Source organism: Equus asinus, chromosome 4, assembly GCF_041296235.1.
Source record: "Equus asinus isolate D_3611 breed Donkey chromosome 4, EquAss-T2T_v2, whole genome shotgun sequence".
Classification (NCBI taxonomy): Eukaryota; Metazoa; Chordata; class Mammalia; order Perissodactyla; family Equidae; genus Equus; species Equus asinus.
Window position 1 is genome coordinate 21859371 of NC_091793.1, and position 19979 is coordinate 21879349.

At 59.7% G+C, this 19979-nt stretch overlaps 1 protein-coding gene across 3 annotated transcripts in view; it reads right to left on the bottom strand.

Annotated features, from left to right (window-relative positions):
- The window catches only part of CACNA1I (calcium voltage-gated channel subunit alpha1 I), a 113325-nt gene that overhangs the window by 55956 nt on the left and 37390 nt on the right, over window positions 1–19979 (bottom strand). For all 3 annotated transcript variants that reach the window (XM_070506847.1, XM_044779495.2, XM_070506846.1), the window contains exon 5: window positions 8792–8889. In XM_070506847.1, coding sequence (XP_070362948.1) covers window positions 8792–8889 — 98 coding nt within the window. The remainder of the gene's footprint in view (window positions 1–8791; window positions 8890–19979) is intronic.

Sequence of the window (19979 nt, forward strand, 5' to 3'; positions counted from 1 at the left end):
TCTGGGTTTAGGAGAGAGGAATGTGACCTGGACTATCATGTGGCCTCAGGGCAGAGGCAGTCTCTAGGTGGCATTTAAAGTCAGAGGACAGTGGGCAAACTGATGGAGCCCCACGACCTCTTCAGCACTTTTCACTGGGGTCACCCGGACCAGATCCTCTGTTCTGAGGGGAGCTAGACAGCATTCTGGCAGTGGGCCCTTGGTGGCAGTAGGGGACCTGGGAGGAGATGGGGTGCACTTCCTGACAGGCGTCTCCCCAGGAGGTCCCGCTCCCTGCAGACAGGAGCTGTCGGCCTGGATTAGTGCAGCCACACGGCCAGGCCAGCTCAAGTAGAAACAGCCCGACTCATGCCAGCCTCTGCCCCAGGCACAGCCTGCAACCAGAACAGGGAGAGCCGGGCCGAGGGCAAAGGGGGCTGAGGTTGTGGCTGGCCACGGGGCTCACCTCTCTCTCTCTGGTCTGGCCAGGTCAGCGGAGGGCGCTGAGCAACCAGGAGAGGCCGTCTGCTGCTCCTGCCACTGCCAGCACCAACTAATGAGGGGCCCAGCAGGCGCTGGGCGGCCGGGCCAGGCAGCATATGGCCGGGCTGCCGAGGACACAGCTGCTGGCCCTGGCCCAGCCGGGGAGGGGTCTGTGGGCTGCTGAGGGGCTTCAGTGCCCACTCCTGACATAGGAAACAAACCCTAGCCCAAGAGTTTGTGCCCCTGCACCCTCCAGGCCAGGAGAGGCCTTGGGTTCCTCCCCACAGCTGTCGGTGCCTGTGCCCCAGAGGGTGGGCCTGGCCCCTGTCTCAGCAAAGGTCCCTGCAACCGCTGTGGCCCAAAGAACTCCTACTCATTCTTCAAACATCCTGTCCCCTCCTCTCTGAAGGGCATCCCCTCGGCCCCACTGACTCCATCAGAGCACGTGTCCCCCTGGCCCATAGCTCCTGGCTCCAGTGTCCGCCTGCAGAGAAGCGGCTGTGTCTGAATCTTCTCCGTGACCCCACATCTGACCCAAGCTCTGGCCCAGCGGCCTCTCAGTGGATGTTTCATTGGATACATGAATGAATGAATGAATGCAGAGTGGCCTACTCCCTTGATCTGGTGTCCGGTCCAGGAATCGCTCCTTCCTAATTTGCAGAGTAGAACTTGACCCCGGTTGGGGGGGTGAAGGGGCTGCCTTCATTCTGCCCCACCCCCTGAGCACTTCCCCATCCACATTCCTGGCTGCTGTTTCCTGTCCCCAAGTCAGGTTCTCACCAGATGTTCGGCCAGATGTTCTCCCATCCCACTCCCATCTCTTCCGAAAGGGCAGCAGCCTGGGGAAATCGGGCCTCCACTCCACCCTCCTCCTCTCTCCCCAGGCCCTCCTCCCTGCCCTTCCTCATGGGGGCTGCCAGGCCTTTCTCTCCAGGGCAGCTTGGGGGCCCCTTGTGGGTGACAAGGACAGACAGCCTGAAGTCTAAAGTGTGGCCTGGGGTCACAGCCTCTTCCAGCTGCATCCCAAGCCCCAGGAAAACCCCCACTCTAAGTGAAAACCCTGAGATTTCACGCAAGCCCTGTTCAGGGTGAGTTTGCCAACCCCCACGGCCAACACGTGCCCCTGAGGTCCTTCCAAGAAGGAATCCTGGGGCCTCCCTCGTCCGTCCTCAGCACGGAAGGCCTGACCACGACCCGGCTGGGCGCGGACCTGGGCAGAAAGGGCCAGAGAGGCCTGGGGTGCAAGAAGCGGATGCCGTGTCTCCAAGACCAGATCGTTCTAAGATTTCTCATTCTGAAACCAAGGCCCTGAGCACCTTTGAAACCGGGAGCTGGGGTTCTGAGTCCCGATGGTTCTAAGATTCTCCGTGACTCTCAGCAAAGCCAATTCCAAGATCCCAAGAGCATGAGATTCCCACGCAATCAACGTGACATCAGCACCTCCACTGGGCACCTCCCAGGAGCAGGTGTCAGGTGGACATTTCACTGCCCCACAGTCTAGCAAAGGAGGGCTGGGACCCCACTTTATAGATGGGGAAACTGAGGCCCGAAAGGTGGAGCCACTGGCCAAGATGCCCGGCGGAAACAGAGGTCCAACCACGCTGGAGGCTGCCGTCCGGAATCCTGACACCGGGACCCTCCCTCTCTGGGGAAAGCGGGGATGGGGCAGCTTGCTGGCACCTGTCCCACACCTGGTGCTGCCGACTAACCCATGTGTGCCATCTCCATGGTGCACACAAGGGACCGAAGCAAGAGAAGCATCTTCCCCCAGGTCCTGCAGCTAATTAACACAGAACCAAGCTGTGAACTCTGGCAGGACGGCTCAGAGGCCATGCTCTACGCTAACCACTGCAACATCCTGCCTCCTGCCCTGACTCCTCCCTGTCAGGCTGCACAGGGCCCAGCACCATGAGAACTGCGTGCCCCGACAGTGAAGGCGTTCAGAGGTCTGGAGCACACCAAGCTGAAAAGGCTGTTGGGTGGGAGGAGAAGGGGTTTTGAGGGCACCCCTTCAGCCCGTGGGGCCTTTCTGCTTGGACCTTGGATGTGGACAGGGGCCTCTCCTGCAGGCAGGGCGGGTGAGGGGTCCCTACACACTAAAAGGAAAGGAAGAGGTCATGAAAAGGAGCAAAAAGCTCTGGCGTAGTGAAAGTCCAGGTTCCCAGCTCTGCCCTCAGCCAGCTGTGTGGCCTTGGGCAGGTTATCAACCTCTCCCTGCCTCAGTTTCCCCATCTGTAAAGTGGGCATCACAATGGTACCAACATCCCAGGGCTGTTAGGAAGATGGGATGACACAGCCCACGTAAAGCACCGTGACAGCTCGTCCTCAGCTCCTGATACATTTCAGCCATTTATCATTACAAGTCCCCAGAAGCTGTGGAAACCCCCTCCCGTCCACCCCCCTACACACAGTCCTCTGCCCACCACACTGCTCCCAGGATGGCTGCTCCTCCCCACCGCTGCACGTGCAGGGCCGTCTGCGCCGAACGCCCTCCCCACCCTCTGTGCATGTGGGAAGCGTGGTCTCCCCAAAGCAGCCTCTGCGAAGAAGTCCTGACGCCCCACCATCCATCCCCACCCTCCTTCACAACAACAGCCCCTGTGGACCAGTCACTGCACACGGGGCTCCCGGCTAAGCTCTTCACACACATTGTGGCACTGCATCCTTAGGAAACCGTATGGAAATTGGTATTATTAATGCCATCTTATTGTTGGAGAAATGAAGGCCCAGGGAGGAGCGTGGCCTGCCTGGGTCCCATGACGGGCTGGTAGAGGCCCTGGGACTAGAACCAGTGCCCATCGGTACGGAACAAGCCTCCAGTTGCTGGGCCTGCAGCTGGGGCCTGACCGCGGCCTCCCACAGCCCTGCCAGCTTGGCCTCCCGGGCGCAGCCCTGCCTAGGAGCACGTGCGCTGCCTCCGCCCCAAGGCCCTGCACGGAGGTGGGCTCTGGCTAACCCAGGGATTGTGAGCTGGATGGGGTGCTGGGCCAGGCTCAGCATCCCCAGCAGCTGCCCCTGAGCTCCCTGGATCTCCCTCCCACCCCCTCCACAGCCTGGGCCATGGGATGTGTGGCCGGGGCAGGTGTGGGCCCGCAGCTCAGCCTCAGCCAGCTCAAGCTTTAGCGGTGACTGCCCTAGTTTCTTATTGGGGGAAAAAAGCACTTTTCATATTTAAATGGCTTGGCCAATGGGCTTAGGGAGGCACTGGAGCGGCTTCAGGGGGTGTGTAGGCCGAGTGAGGCTTGGAGTTGGCTGGTGCCAGGATAGGGCCCTTTTAGAGATCATCCAGCCTCTTCTTGCCAAGGCCCAGAAAGGGATAGTGACTTATGAAAGCTCACACAGCAAGGAAGCAGAACCCACCCTCCTGACTCGCAGTCTGGTGCTTCCTCCCTCCCTCCCCACCTTTCCCCTCCACGCGGTCCCCTCCCCTGATACCTCAGAGGTGGAGGGATACATATTATGGGATTCTGTAAGAGCACTATGACTCCCAGGCGCCCCATCCATGTGGACAAAGTCAAGAACCATCTAATCCAGTCCCTCCTGCTGCTTTGTGCAAGTAGGGAAACTGAGGCCCAGAGACACCAAGGGACTTCCCAGGTCGCACAGCAGGCTCCTCACAGAGCTGACAGCCAGAACTTGCATTCCATGAACTTGCACAACCCAACTGAGTCGTCCTGGTTGGTAGGGTGGAGGCGACGCAGCTGATCCTGTGCTTTTTAAACCGTAGGCAGCCACCCGGCTCTCTCCAGCTTTGCAATTAATAACCAGGATTTGACTTTGCCTGTTCCCAGCTCTCTAGCCTGCCGCCTAGTGGTCACATTGAAAGTTGCGGGCTATTGTTGAATGAGTCCCAGGCCAGAAAACGCTGGAAAGATAAATGGGAGGATTTGGCCTCTTTCAGGAAAACATCTACCAAAAAAGGAGGCAACTAAGCAAACCTCTCTAGGAGGCACTTCCGAGAGCCTGTGCTCCCCTCCATGCCCCTTCTTCCCTGGTGACTCCCGGTAGAGGCTGTGGCCCCTGGGAACAGGGCTGTCCCTCCTGGAAATGAGCCGCTGGACCCACGGACCTGCTCCAGCAGGTGAGGCTCCTGTTAACTGAGTTGCTCGTGAAAATGAATGTGTCTCCAGGTCCCTTTCCAGGGGCCACTGGGCGGTTTCTGAGTTGGAGGACCGGGGCACTGGTTATATTTCGGATCCCAAGGCCCAAGGGGACAGCTCCTCTGGCCCAGGCCCAGAGCGCTGAGCGGGAATCGGGAAATGGGCACTCCCGAACCCAAGCCCAGGCCTCCTGCCGGCGCCCATTGGCAGGAAGGAGGCCCCCCCAAGGAAAGACCCCGACTCCTCTCGGGGCACCCAGCCTCCCACACTGGAGCCTCCACGAGCACAGGCGCATCCCTGGCCCTCTCCAGAGGGCGGCCAGGCGCCCAGGGCTGCGCGGGGCCCTCCCGAGCCAGCAGCTGCCTACTGAGCTCCTCGCGCAGCGCAGCGGGTCCAGGAGAGAGGGGGTGGGGGACACGGGCACATACCCTTCACGCGTGCACACACACCCCCATGCGTGCAAACACCCCACACGCACACACACCCCCATGCGTGCAAACACCCCACATGTGCACACACACCCCCATGCGTGCAAACACCCCACACGCACACACACACCCCCATGCGTGCAAACACCCCACACGCACACACACACCCCCATGCGTGCAAACACCCCACACGCACACACACCCCACATGCGTGCAAACACCCCACACGTACACACACCCCCATGCATGCAAACACCCCACGCATACACACACACCCCCATGCGTGCAAACACCCCACACGCACACACACCCCCATGCGTGCAAACACCCCATGCGTACACACACACCCCCATGCGTGCAAACACCCCACACGCACACACACACCCCCATGCGTGCAAACACCCCACACGCACACACACCCCACATGCGTGCAAACACCCCACACGTACACACACCCCCATGCATGCAAACACCCCACACGTGCACACACCCCCATGCGTGCAAACACCCCATGCGTACACACACACCCCCATGCGTGCAAACACCCCACACGCACACACACCCCCATGCATGCAAACACCCCACGCATACACACACACCCCCATGCGTGCAAACACCCCACACGCACACACACCCCCATGCGTGCAAACACCCCACGCGTACACACACACCCCCATGCGTGCAAACACCCCACACGCACACACACACCCCCATGCGTGCAAACACCCCACACGTACACACACCCCCATGCGTGCAAACACCCCACGCATACACACACACCCCCATGCGTGCAAACACCCCACACGCACACACACCCCCATGCGTGCAAACACCCCACACGCACACACACCCCCATGCGTGCAAACACCCCACGCGTACACACACCCCCATGCGTGCAAACACCCCACACGTGCACACACACCCCCATGCGTGCAAACACCCCACATGTGCACACACACCCCCATGCGTGCAAACACCCCACACGCACACACACCCCCATGCGTGCAAACACCCCATGCGTACACACACCCCCATGCGTGCACACACCCCACACGCACACACACCCCCATGCGTGCAAACACCCCACACGTGCACACACACCCCCATGCGTGCAAACACATGTACATGCACATGCTCTCCTGAGGGCACAGAGACCCTCGAACCCATAGGTACCAACACACGGATTTACAGAACCCCCACCCCCACCCCGAGAGAGGCCACATTCTGTGTGGCTGCCCTGTCCCCCTTCCTTTCTAAACCTTCTCAAATATCCCGTCACATGGCTGTTCCCACACTCATCAGATCCCAAGACCTTATGGAGGTTCAGAAAGCAGGATCGAGTACGAATGCCCAGGGGGGACCCGGGCACGCACACACATGCCCCTAGAAAGGGGACCCGGCCTGTGGGCTCCACGGCCAGGGATATGACAGTAGCCACACGGTGGCTGCCTCCTGAGGGCAGCCCTTGCCTTCCCCTGGGACAGAACCGGGGAGCAGCGAGAGTGGGCCCAGGGAGAGGTGGCCCCGCCTGTGCCCCTCCCCGTGAGGGTGCTTCCTCTGTGACCCTCTAGGCAGGGACTGGGCATTCTGTCCATCTGCCCCTCATCGGCCTGCCCAGCTGGCCATCACTCGCTGACGTCACCACAGCAGTCCTGTCCAGATTGCCCCACCGTCTCCTCGCTCCTGCCAGGCGTTTCCAACATACTCCCTCATCTGGTTAATGCCATGCCCTGCTGGGTCTCGACTCAGACATCGCCTCCCACCACCAGGCCCTCCCCCAGCCCCACGCACCCCCCTCTGCCTGGGCACCTCTCTGTCTGAGCACCCACAGCCCTGTGGCCCTGGCACAGGACAGCCGCTCTATACACTTGCCCAGTGTATCCACTTAACACGTTTATCAAGCACCTTCAACATACCAGGCACAGTCCTGGGTGCTGAGTGAATGCAGCCCACCGTGTGGCCAGGTTCCCAGGGAAGGGTCGGGGCATAGGGGAGAAGAACACACACTGCTGGGGAACACGTGCTGGTTAGAAACTCAGGCTCCGGTTTAGTCCTGCCATCGACCTGCTGTGTGACCTTGGGCTAGTCGTGGCCCTCTCTGAGCCTCATTGTCCTCATTTGCTAAACAGGGTAGAGATGGTTTTGAACTAGGTGATGTTAAAGGGGTCTTCCAGGATGGGTGGGGGGTGGGAAGAATAGGGAGAAGCTGGCACCTAGGATGTCCCTTCCTTTCTCTCAAGGGAGTCTCCCCGGGGCAGTGGGGGGTGGGTGTGTGGGGGGTACAGCTGAGCTGCTCCTCCCCCTTCCCCACAGTTTAGGTCCTCACCACTCCCCACCTCCAGCCCCCTCCCTCAGGACCCTGACAGCAGCTCAGGGCCCCCTGAGTTTCCCATCACGTCAACGTTCATGTGTGGGGAGGTGACCCTGTACGTGTGACCTGGAACCCAGGACCCCCAGCACCCCTCCACACCTTGCCCAACCTGAGCCAGCCTGCCCCTCCGGGAATGAAGTAGGAATCAGGCCACCTCCAGGCTCAGCCAGTGCTGGCCACCCTCCTGCTCACTTGCTCCACAGATATCCCAGAGTGTGGCCTCCACGACCCCACCAGGCCTGCCCAGGCTGACCGACACCCTGCGAGCGAGCACAGAGTCAGGCTGGCCCCACAGGTCACTCATAGCAACCGGGCTGCAGAGAGGCTGGCTGGATGGGGAAGGTGACAGGGCCCCCAAGGCCCCAGAGCTGGGAATTAAGGGAGTGGAGACAGCACGGACCATGGAGGAGGAAGAGGTACCAGGAGATCTCCCCTCTTTTGCAGATGGGGAAACTGAGGTTCAGGCAGGGAAAAGCAACAAGGACTCAGTCAGAGCCAGGGAAAGAGCTGAGCTTAGGAGAGACAGAACTCCCCTCAGATCCCTGCCCTGCCACTGAATTGCCGTGTGACCTTGTGCAAGCTACTTAACCTCTCTGAGCCTCACACAGCTTGTTGAGAGGATGAAATCAGCCATCAGTATGTCAAGTGCCCAGCACACAGGAGGTGGGTAGATGCTCATAGAAATTCCGGTCCTTGCCCAAGAGGACTGGAACCCTAGGCAGGCAAAGCCGTCCCCACATCCTCCCCTGGACTCCCACCCCATTCCTAACACAGGGCAGTGGGAAGAGCACTGTGTGAGGAGTCAGGAGGACGCTTGGGCAGGTGACCTCAAGTCTCCAAGTCTCGGTTTGTCGTCTCAGTTTTTCATGAGAACAGCCCACCTCCCTAACAGGGGCCTGTAAGGCTCAAAAGACATCGCGGAGATGAAAAGCTCTGACAACTGTCTGAGTCTGGACACGTTGGGGCTTGTTGTTACAAGGTGACACCTCGATACTAGGCGGTGGACAGACGGATGGGCAGACGGATGGATGAGCGGAGGGGGTGGACACAGCTGGAGGGGATCGGGAGGTAATGGAGCTCCAGTGAGAGCCCCGGGGACCCCCTCCCCAGAGAAACGCTGCACAACGCCCTCCCTCCATCTAGGCGGCTTCCTTCACTACGTGCCACCTTGACAGCCAGCCCCCAAGGAGCCTTGTCCCTGAAACGCCGGACCCCCCAGCAGGCTGCAGCCCAAGCTCTTCTGGACTGAGAGGCGTCAGGGCCACCCTCCGGGGTCTTCAGGCCCAGACACCGGCCCCCAAGCCCCGTGGGAGCAGGGCCCAGGCCTCTGAAGGGTCCCCACGCCCAGCACAGGCCTGGCGCTGGAAAGCGTTGGTCAGTGTTTTCTGAGTGAACGGGTGGCGGGCAGGCCGGGGCAGGGGCCAACTCACTGGGCACACGATTGATGGCTTTGAGGGGCCTGAGGACGCGCACGGTGCGGATGGCCGACAGGTTGATGTTCTGAAGGTCCAGGGAGTACTCGACCATCCTGCGGAGAGAGGGGAGGAGAGTGAGGGACGGGGCAGGAGCGACAGCCGGAGCCGTGGCCAGGCAGGGCTGGTCTCTGGCCACCCATGCCCACCCTCGCACGCCCATACCTGCCCGGAAGGCGTCAGTAAGACCAGGGTCCAAATCCCGGCTCTGCCCCGGTTGGCCGTGTGACCTTGGCCTGTCCCCGCCGCCTGCCTCCTCCTCTGTGAACGGGGCTGGTGACACCACCTGCCTGACTGTGCCCAGGATCCCAGTAGATGGGGTCGGGGGCAGGGGGGTGAAGGGAACAGAGACTGCGTGCCCAGGGCTGAGCCAGGTGGCTCCTGCCCCACATTGGGAGCAGCCTCTGAAAGAGGGCACATTAGCCCCGCTCCCCAGAGGGGAGAACAGAGGGGTGACAGACCCCGGGCTGACCCCGGCTGGGGACTGGGCGTCACAGTCACAGCCGCACAGCGTCCGTGAAGCCCGTGTGCAGACAGAGGCCCGAGTGGAGGCCCCCGTCCTTACGTCTCCCGGAGTCCTCGGGGGCCCACCCAGCCAGGGTCAGACACCCAGACTTACAGAGGAGATGAGGCTGTAGGAGACGTGACCTCGCGTGCCCAGCTCACCCAGAACAGGTAGAGGCTCGAGGCAGGAGCCACACCAGGTCGGGCCCCTCCCTGCTCTGCTGTGCTCCGAGCTCCACCCGCCAGCCTTCATGGGCCACCTCTCCGGGATGGGCCTGTGCGCCATATCTGGCCTACAGGAATAGTCCACTCTCCTCGCTGGCCACGCCCAGCCCGGCCAGCCCCTGCCAGGCACCCGGGCTCCAGCCCCACGGCCCCCGCATGTCCCTGGTCTAGGCCTTTGCTCCCGCTGTCCCTCTGCCTGTCCCACTGCCCCTCCCTCTTCCGCAACCACTGAAACCTGACTGTGCTGTAGGGTTCCCCACAGATGCCCCTGGAGTCCCAAAAGCTTTTCCACACCGGAGTTCAAGAGGAACTGGGCCGGTCCAGGTGCTAGGGACCCAAAAATGACCCAGACCCTGCCCTCCCCTCAGGAGTGCCCACCTGGAGAGGCAAAGGCAACAGTGGAGCCCTCCCCGCGGCCCTGGTTCTCTTCCCGGGGCCTCACCAAACAGGCCCACCCTCCCCTCCAAGCGCAACCAGCCCTGCAGCTCCTTGGAGGCAGTCTGCCTCCTCCAGGAAGTCCTCCCAGACCCCCACAGGAGGCAGATCTCGGGGGTCCACTCTGTGGCTCCCTGTGCTTCCACCAGATCCCACCTACTCGGTCGCTACCCTCCTGCGCCCCCAACAAAGGACAGGTTCAGGGCCTGCAACGCCAGACCCTCCCTCCCTCCCAGCCCCAGCACCGCTGTGGCTCCACCTGTCACCCCTAGTCAGCCAGCGGGAAATGAAGGCTTTCCCGACACGCCCCACAAACCTGTCCGACTGTTGTGCAGTCACTACCCCTCCCACCGCTTGAGGAGTAATTGAGCGAAGGCTTCGGTTGCCTGAAATGCCTCTATCCACAACCCTCCCCCGCGCCCCCCCTACCCCCACCCCCGCCGCCCGGATCCTGGGGTGCAGGCTCTGATGCCCGTGCTCTCGCGCTCTCTCTCTCCCCCTCACACGCGTGTGTGCACACACAGCTACACACCTGCACACAACCATCTGCCACGCACACACTCACTCCTTGGATACCCTCATACATGCACACTCCTACCACAGCCCAAATTCAGATGAGGGGGTATGACAAAAAAGTGCTAGAGGGAGGGAGGGAGGGGCGCAGGGCAGCGGCCAGGCAGAGAGGGGGAGCTGGGGTGCCCAGGGACCGTGGGCGAGGCAGGGGGGAGCTCGAGGGAGCGGAGCTGCAGGAGGATTCCGCGTGTGGGTGAGCCCAGCTGTCATTGTCATACTTTGTAGAAAGAGCTCTCCAGGCAGCCAGAGAGATGTGTGTGACGGAGGCACTGCGGGGGTGGCACATGGGCACACAAACAGGCGTTCACACTGGCGGGCGCACATGCACACACCCTCTCCCCCCCACCGCAGGCAGCCAGCCCACCCCCATGAACACAGACCCTCTCCCTTGGGCCCTGGCTCCGTCCATCCTGACAGTGGGGCAGCAGCAGGCCCTGGGGAGGGCTGGACCCCCTGAGGCTCCCTTATGCTTTCTTTGCTGGGTGTGCTGGGGGTGGGGGCCCCCGCCCACGCCACACTGGACCCACCCACGTACTGTTTCAGGAGCCCCGGGCGCACCTGCCGAGCTCCCGCAGGTGCCAGCCCAGGGTTTGCTGCCATCCTCGTGAAGTCTCACAACAAAAATAACTAGATGCTCCCCAGATGGATGGCAGACAGAGAAGAGCAAATGCTTTGGGGGGGCCCACTGCCTGCCAGGCACTGTGCTCACCCTCCACGTGCCTTCACCGGTTCGAGCCCCGTACATTACTCGGATCAGCCTCACCCTCTCCATGCTCCCCTGGACCAGGGCAGACCCGGCTACAAGCAGCCAGGGCTCGCCCGCCCGCTACGGGAGCCTCAGGACAACCCTGCCTGGTGCCTGCCTCCCCCGACCCACTGCCACCGGGGGCTGCATCCCCACACAAAGCCCACAGCCTGGGGCTCTTGGCAGTTAATTAAGCAAGGGACGCCCACCACTGTCCCTGCCCCAGGATAAGCTGGGGAGGAGAATGGGAAACTTTTACAGATGCCCACGTATTCAGGACCCGCAGTGAGAAATCAAGCTTTCCTTTCATGTTTCTCTAAAGCAAAGGGGGATGGGGGGAGTGACTGGCCCCGGGTCCTGAGTGAGATACAAGTTGTGACTGGAGGTCACTGAGGCCCACAATTACCCACAGTTAATAGCTTTAGGGTCCGAATACCTCTCAGACCCCAGCCCTCCCACAGCAGGCTGATCAGACCCTGGCGCCCATCTCCGAGGGGGACTGAGGCAGCAGCACACCGCGGGCCCCTCCCTTCACCCCTGACCTTTCTCCTCACTCTCATCCTTCCTTCAGGACCGCCTCCTCCAGCAGCCCCTGCTCACGCCCTCCCTGCACCGCAGGCTGACTTCACCCCTCTCCCCTCTGGCTCCTTCCACATTGTTCACACCTCCTGTCCTGTCTCGTTGGGGTTCCCCCACACAGAGCCTGAGCCAAGGACCTGGGAGGAACAGCTTCTTTTCGAGGTGAGCCCAGGAAGCGCAGTGCAGGAGTGGGAAGGGAGAAAAGCCGAGGAGGGGCTGTTGGGAGCAGATTACCACTGCGGGTGGGCGACTGGAGCGCCATCCCAGCGGGGACCCCCTCAGAGGCTCTGGAGCGCTCCTCGGAATTGGGGCAGCAAGGCCGGGGGCTGCAGCATTATCCACGGGCTGGGTGGATGCTGGCTGTGCACCTCTCTCCTCCTCAGATCCCCCCTCCCCCGGACCCCTGCACCAGCCCCACACGCACACAGTAGGCCCTCAGGGGATCCACTTACAGAAACTACCTTCTACCCGCTTCCTCCCCTCCCACCCTGGACCACAGCTGCAGGAGGGCCCCCTCCAAAGAGAGGAGGTGAGGGGAGGCGGCTCTGTGGGTGAATAACCACCGGGCTGCCTTCCCTCGGGCCCCAAGTAAGACATCACTTGCGGGAGCGAGAAATTAATTCCTAATTACACAGTTACTTTATCGCGCGGCTCTAGCGCTAAAAGTCTAAGAAAAAAAATCAACAAAAACCCCCACCACCTCCTGCCGCTCCCAAGCACCTAATTAGGTAAGTAATTTTGCTTTAACGCGAGCACTTCTTTCGTCCTGGGATCACCCCAGGAGGAAGGCAGCTGAACCTGGTTCCAGGTGTCCCCTGGAAAGAGGGCCTGGGGTGTGCCCATGCCGGGGTGGGGATGGGGGGGCCATGCCAGGGGTGGGTAGGGAGGGCAGACGTCCGCTCCTCAGGGCACACCCCCACTTATTCCCGATGAGGAGCCTCCCTTCCCCACTCCCAGTTCCCCGGGCTCCCCCGAGAGGCTCAAAGATGCAGGCCTGGTCAACCCGTGGACTCCAGCCCCCAGGCCACCATGACTGGCTCAGGGTGGGCACCAGGTGGGCCATGAGGGGCAGCTGAGCCCACGAGCTGGGACTGCAGGGAAGAGGTGCTCTCCCGGCTAAGCCACCGCCTGGAAGGCCGGAGGCGCTAAGGGCCATCTTGCCTCCGTGGTGGTCTGAGAATTTTGCCAACACAAAGGAAGGCTGAGGCCAGAGCTGGGGAGAGGCAGGATCCTGACCATATGGTTCGAGCGCTCCCTCCAGCTGCACCCAAATCCCAGATCTGCCCTCTGTTCTTCAAGGTTACAGGAGCCAATGCATTCCATTTGGGGCTTGGGCCCCGTCTACACTGCACTACTGTCCCTGGCAACCCAGAGTCCTGGTTGACACAGAAGGGTTTCCTGAGCACCCACTGGGTGCTGAGCACTGTACGCACCTTCCCACGGTGGGATTATGGCGCCCACTGCAGATGAGGAAGTTGAGGCTCAGGAAGAGCCCAGGTCACCCAGCCAGGTAGTGGGGGACCCAGGAGCTCTGCATAACCTGCCCCGCCCCCCACCTCAGTCATCAGGCCAGGCTCCTTCTGGCTCACGAGCACCCCTCTCAGCTGGCCAGGTTCCCAGCAAGCACAACACACACGGCAGCACATGGAACACGACTAGCATCCCTGGAGGCAGTGTTGCAAAGTGGTTAGAGCACAGAGCCTGGGTTCCAGTCCCAGCTCTGCGGCTACTGCACCGTGTGACCTCGGGCGACTCACAGAACCGGCCTCATGGGGGTGTGGGGAGGATGAAATGTGTTCATTCATGGTTTCAGTGCTTAGAACAGGGCCTGACACAAGTAAGAGCCAAGGAAGTGTCAGCTATTATTATATCACAGCCTCATCCGCTGCCTCAGTTCACATTTGCCCACAAATCACAGGAGGCCAGCTGAAACCCCTCCCTGGATTCCCACCTCCTGCCGGAGAAAGCCCAGGCAGTAAGGCCCTGCGGAAGCTCTCTGACCATGACCCCAGCACTGCCCGCCACGTGTCCTGCATCCAGGGACGCCGAACATCTCCAGTTCCCAGAGGGCACATGCTGTTTCCAGCCCACCTATCTCTGCATTTACCAGTCTTTCCACCTGGATGGAGTTGCCCTTCCTGGCTTTCCAGATCCCACCCCGGGCAGAACTGAGCTCTCCTGCCTTGTGTCCCACCGTGCCTCTCTTAGGGCACCTCTGGCTCTGAGGCGTGCTCTGTCACGTCCCTGTTCCTCAGGCCAGGGGCTGGCTCAGAGTCCCAGCTGGGTCCCCAGCGCCCCGCCCAGACTCTGGCTTGGAGGCGGGCTCCCCATGCCAGCTTGTCAAACAGATAACTTAAGGGATGAGATCTGGAAACTAGTGGAGCTGACAAGAAGCAACATAAAATGACTGAGATTTAACATCTTTCCAGGAACCACCCCTCCCAGGAGATGATTTCTGTGTGTTGCTGATAAAAATAGGGTGTTTCCTCAATCTTTGCAAGGGGCCCACGGGGGCTTCCTTAAAATGTAATTTAAGATGTAGCTAATGGAAAGGAAGCCGCGATGCTGGAAATGGCAGATCATCTGTCAGGAGGCAGCTCTGTGATGACTCAGGCTTGTGTTGGTTGATCACCAGACCACCAGCCTAAGCCGATCTGCCAGCTCCCTGCACATAGTAGGTGTCAGTGGAGGGACGGAGGGAGGAAAGGAATAATGGAGAGAATGAGGGAGTAATAACATTAATCCTCGACTTCAGCCAGCACTTTCCGATTTATGGGTCATTTTCACCCATACATCCTCACACAAATCCTATAGCTCACTCACCTGATGAGGCAACTGATGCTCTGAAACCAGCTCAGGCCAAGTTCAGAGAAAAGGGGGAATTTGGGGCCACAAAGCGGAAGGAAGGGCTGCACAGGCAGGAACTGGGGCAGCTCATGGGACCTCAGCAGCAGGAGACCCTGGACCTCTGCTCACGACAATACTCCCGGGACTTTATCTCTGGGTAAGTTGCCAGGCAAATACAGGATGCACGGTTAAATTTGAACTTCAGATAACAATATGCAATTTTTTAGTATATGTCCCAAATATGCCTCATGATGTCTGCCTCCCGTGAAATTTAGCTCCGTTAATCCAGCGCAGTCTTGGCATCACGCAGGTGGGCACGGCTGTTGGGAACCAGATGGAGACACTTTCGGCTCTACCACATTGAAATGGGGGAAATGCCTCTCACCCAGGACTCGCCCCACATCCTTCCGAGGGCTGGTGAGGCTGCCCAAGTCCTCCGGGGCGGGCCAACTGGGATATTGTGGCCTCTGTAAAGGTAAACCCCTCTTACCCCAGCACATCCCGGATCGGGCCCATACAGGCTGTGTGACCCGAGCCAGCCTGCTCATCTCTCTGAGCCTCCATTTCCTCATCTGCAAAATGGGTTTAAAACCCCAAGATCTCAGGATTGTGAGGACGTAAGGGAGCCCAGCCCAGTCAGTAAACATCACTTCTGGGAGACCACCCGAGCGGCGGCTGGTTCCCCTGCCCTGAGCTCCCCTCTCTGCTCTCAGGATAACAGTCCCTGGGTTTCCAGGTCTGTCCTCCCGGCTCTCAGGCCACGTGGCACGTGGGCAGCCAGCATCACGCCGGGTGTCGGGGGTGGGCCTTGACCTAGGCCTGGCCAATCAGAGCGCTGCCTCACTTCGGCCACAGGGATTGGTTCAGGGGTGAGCACATGACCCGCGCCAGCCAATCCCAGCCAAGGAGGTTCCGTTGAACACCCGTTGGAGCGGCTGGGAAAGGGAAGGAGACTTTCTGTTGAACCAGAGGGAGCCAGTGAACCGTGAGCCCGCGGGGCTGCCCGCCGGCGCCCGCACCCGAGAGGAAAGTTCCCAGGGATGGAGGTCAGCCCAGAGGAGCCAGCGAGCTGTGGGACGGGAGGACGCACGGTCAGGATTCTGGATCCAGCTGGCCCTGAAGCCAGGGAAGGAGATGATAAATCCCTTAAGACGATAAATCCGCGGGTTCCTGTCCCGTGTAACTGAGAGCGTCCTGCCTGATTCATGACAACTGGGGTCTGGCTTGTTAACCTGTGGCCCGAGAATCTCTGGTGACTTACACCCCTCCCCTTGGCATCTAGCATCCTGTTTCCATGGAAACGGACCTGAGCAGATCATCGCTCTCTCCCCCACTCTACTCCATATGCAGATGAGAAATCATCCACTCCAAGGTTCCCACTAGAACTTTCCCAGATCCACGCCCACCCAACGGCCAGTTCAGCTTAAAGAAAATGGTCCCAGAAACGCTCTCCCCCAGCTCTGCGGTGCCTGGGCACAACAGATAGGAAACAAACAAGTCACAGAGCCGCCCCCACCATGCTGGCCCACGGCCAGGCTCCAGGGACTCCAGGGTGATGACTCAGCCTTGGTCCTGCCCTCAGCGCACCTAGTCCTTGGAGCAGACAGAGCTGTAGAGCCGGGATATATCAGGGTGTAGAGTCAGTGACAGGGCCAGGAGGGTGTGCTTCCCTGACCCACAGATACTGTGCATGGGGCCTTGCAGGAGGAAGCCCAGCTCCAAGGCTTCTGGAAACAGCCCCAGTGATGACACTCTGATGAGCATAACCACAGCCGGGTCTGCTGGCAGGGACAGGCCTCTGCGAAGCTTGCACAGGGTTAGTATTTGACTTTAGGTTTCTCAAAAGATCACACGCCCTGCCCGGTCAGCCAAGGCAGAGCTCCGAGGGCTCCAGCCAGGGCTTGGAGACATGGCAGGGCCACAGCCTTGGTCCAGAGCAGATGAAGAAACTCAGGCCCAAGGAGAGGAATGTGGCAGACTCTGAGAGTCGCCCACCCAATGAGCGTTCTCTCTTCTAATCTTGCCTGGCCCCGGCAACAATTCTTGGTTGATCCAGCCAAATTCAATGATATTTTCTATTTCCCTGGCTTCCCTTGCAGCTAAGGATGGCCACGAGACCCAGTTCTGGCCAAGCATGCTGGGACAGGGGAAGGAGCTAGCAAAGAAAGTGTTTTCCTGATCCAAGTGGATGGGCACTGCCAACATGGCCCTGGCTCCCTTCACCCTCCAGCCTTCAATGCAGACACAACGCCCACAGCTTCAGCAGCCACCTTGTGACCATGAAAGAAAGGCCTGGAAAATCATAAGGACGTCACCCTCCCTATCACAGAGCCGTCACCCAGTGACCACCAGCCTCGCAACTTACTGTTACGTCAGAAAAAACACCCCAGGATTTGCTCAAGCCACTGTTGGTGAGATGTTCTGTTACTTGCAGCCAAAGACATCCCTGACAGATACACCCACAAGTGACACAGAACCAGGACTTGCTCCCAGCCAAGCTCCCTGGGTTCCATTCCTGACTCTGCCCCTTACCAGCCTGTGACCTTGGGCAAATGGCTCCCTGGCCCCAGGCCTCATCTGTAAAATGGAACTGACCACAGTCCCTCCCTCCCAGAGCTTGGCTGAAGATTAAGCCAGATCCTGCACGGCACCTGGATCACAGTGAGTACTCAGCAAACAGGAGATGCTCATACTTTCACACAGCCCTGGGTGATGCCTAAGAGGACTCAATTCCCTTTGCTTTCTAAAGTCCCGCGATGGGGCGCTTTGGACAAAAGCAGCTCTCAGCCAGCAACCGCAGAGGGGACGTGCCTGCCTCATCTTTTTAGAAAGCTCTCCTCCGGGGCTGAGGAACAATTCTTATTGACGTTTCGTTTCCCAAGCGCCTGTAACAGTCAGGGTGGGGGAGCTGTTCCCCGCGTGTACTCAGGAGATGTTTCCAGGGTGTGATAATCCTGGCCCAGCCTCTCCTTCCCACGCTCTGGCCAAGGTGCTGAGTGCCTGACGTTACTGCTATTTCTGTTGATATTATTAATGACGATAGAAATTCTTGCGAGGAGCCCCCACTGTTCTGTTTGCAAAGCACTTCTACTTGTCATGAGAGTTAACTCAGATCCTGGACACAGATCAGCGATGGCGCCCTCCCCATGCCTCTTCCCCTTCCTGTGGCTCTCCAAACTGGGAATGGTGATTTCCACTTGAAGCCCTCCCAAGGAGGGGCTCCATGAAGGTCAGATGAACTAGATCACCTGCATTGGGCCGCCTGCGCGTTTGGTTACAATGCAGACTCCGAGGCCCTGCCATCCCTGCTGGTTCCTGGCTGAGGCCCAGGAATCTGTGTTTTAACATGTGCCCTGTGATCCTGTTGCTCCCTGAATTTTGAGGAGCACCGAGAAGGGGTGCAAGGCTGTGCACGTGTTTGAGGACTGGGGAGGTCGCCCTTCCCCTGTCTGCTCCCCCTCAGCCCTCAGCTGCTCCACTTTCCCCACCCAGCCCCTCTCCGGGTGCCCTCAGACCCAGCCGGAAGCTTTCAAGAGCTTCCAGACTTAAGGCGGCTCCTGTTCCCTGCATTCATCTCAGGCGGGGCCCAAGCCGGCCACTCTCTTGGCAAGGCTCGGCTCGGCCTCCTTCTGGAGCAGTCCCTGCAGAGACCTGGCATTGGAATTCTTGGGGAAACTGTTAATAGCGGGGCCGAGCACCCCCCCACCCCCACCCAGCCATGCAGCCGGCAATGGCCATTTCATGTTTTTGGTTTCGGGGAGGAGGTTGCATTACCAGCACGATGCACCAAGGGAGAGATACGGATAAAGAAGACCTCAAGCTCAACAAGAACGTCATTGCATATTTCATGACCTCCTAATGGACAAGGGCAGAAACACGTGGCTTCAATAAGACGGTGAGGTGGGTTCAGCTATTACCCGATGATTACTGGGGCGTTGTCACACGCTGGAAGAGAGTCTCTAGTGAAGTGCCTCAGGGCTCGCTGTCCTGGTCTGATGGAGCACAGGGAGTAAATGTAATGAGTGACTGGATCAGGACTCCAGGAGAGCCCTGTAAGATGAAACTGATAGCAAGAAATGCCAGGTTTGGTATTTGGGTTAAAAAAAAAAGTGAGGTGGGAGAGACCCTGGCTTCGAGGGTGAATACCACCTGGGGTGGCAGGGAGCACAGCCTCTCAGCAGGTCACCACAATCCTACACGGCCCTGGGACAAGGACAGCCCGTCCTCTCCGCCCCATAAGTCCCCACTGGGAGGCAGGCTCCTGCTTCCCAGCCAGGGACCAAGACGGCCTTGGTCACTTGAGCGGAGTCCAGCAGGTGAGGCCTCCTCACCTGTCCTTTGACAAATGGTGGGAGGCACTGGGGACATTTCATGTGAAGAAGGGGAGACGCCTCCTGAGTTCGGAAGGACTGTCCTGAGTCTGCAGGCTCGGGACCCCCGTGCAGTCAGGCCCCTGCCCCCATCTCTGGCTTCATCTCTCTGCACCCACTCCTACCCCGGGGGTCCCTGAGCTCCAACACCCCCCTCCGCTCCCCCTCACTTCCTCAGATGGCCCCTCAGGCCCTCTGCATGCTGTCCTCTCTACCTGGAGCCTCTTCCTTGGGGAGCCGGACACTGACCCCTCTGTCTAAATCAGGTCCCTCTGCTTCTTTGTGACAGCACTGATCCCAATTTAGGATTTATTTAGAATTGTATGTTTTATATCTACTTCTAAACTGTGAGGCCCCTGAGATCACAGCAGCATCTGTCTCATCTCGTGTCCCCCTGCCCAGCACAAGGCCTGGCACATAGTAGGTGCTCAATAAATGCTGATTTGTGAGTGAATGGGCCCATCAGGCAGGAGCTCCAGGAAGACAAATGTCAGCTCAGTGAAAGAAAGAACTTTCTAGCACATTAGGCTGTCCCAGCTGGGGACTGGCTGCCTTGTGAGATGGTGAGTTCCCCGCAGTGGCAGCATGCAAGCAAGGGCTGACTAGAGTGGAGAAGAAGGCTCTGACCTCTAAGGAACCTTCCAGCGCAGAGGTTCTGTCGCTTGAAGAAGGAGCCAGTAATTTTGGGAAGGGGAGGAGCAGGAAGGAAGAAGACATCCTTGGGATGTCAGGCCTGTTACTTGGGAAACAGAACATTTATAGCACCAAGCCTGGGTGGGACCGCGGGGGCTGGGCAGGCAGCTCTGGGGACGGGTCTGGAGTGGGAGCAGACCTGGGGAGCCCCGGGTTGTGGCTTCCCATCTGGCCC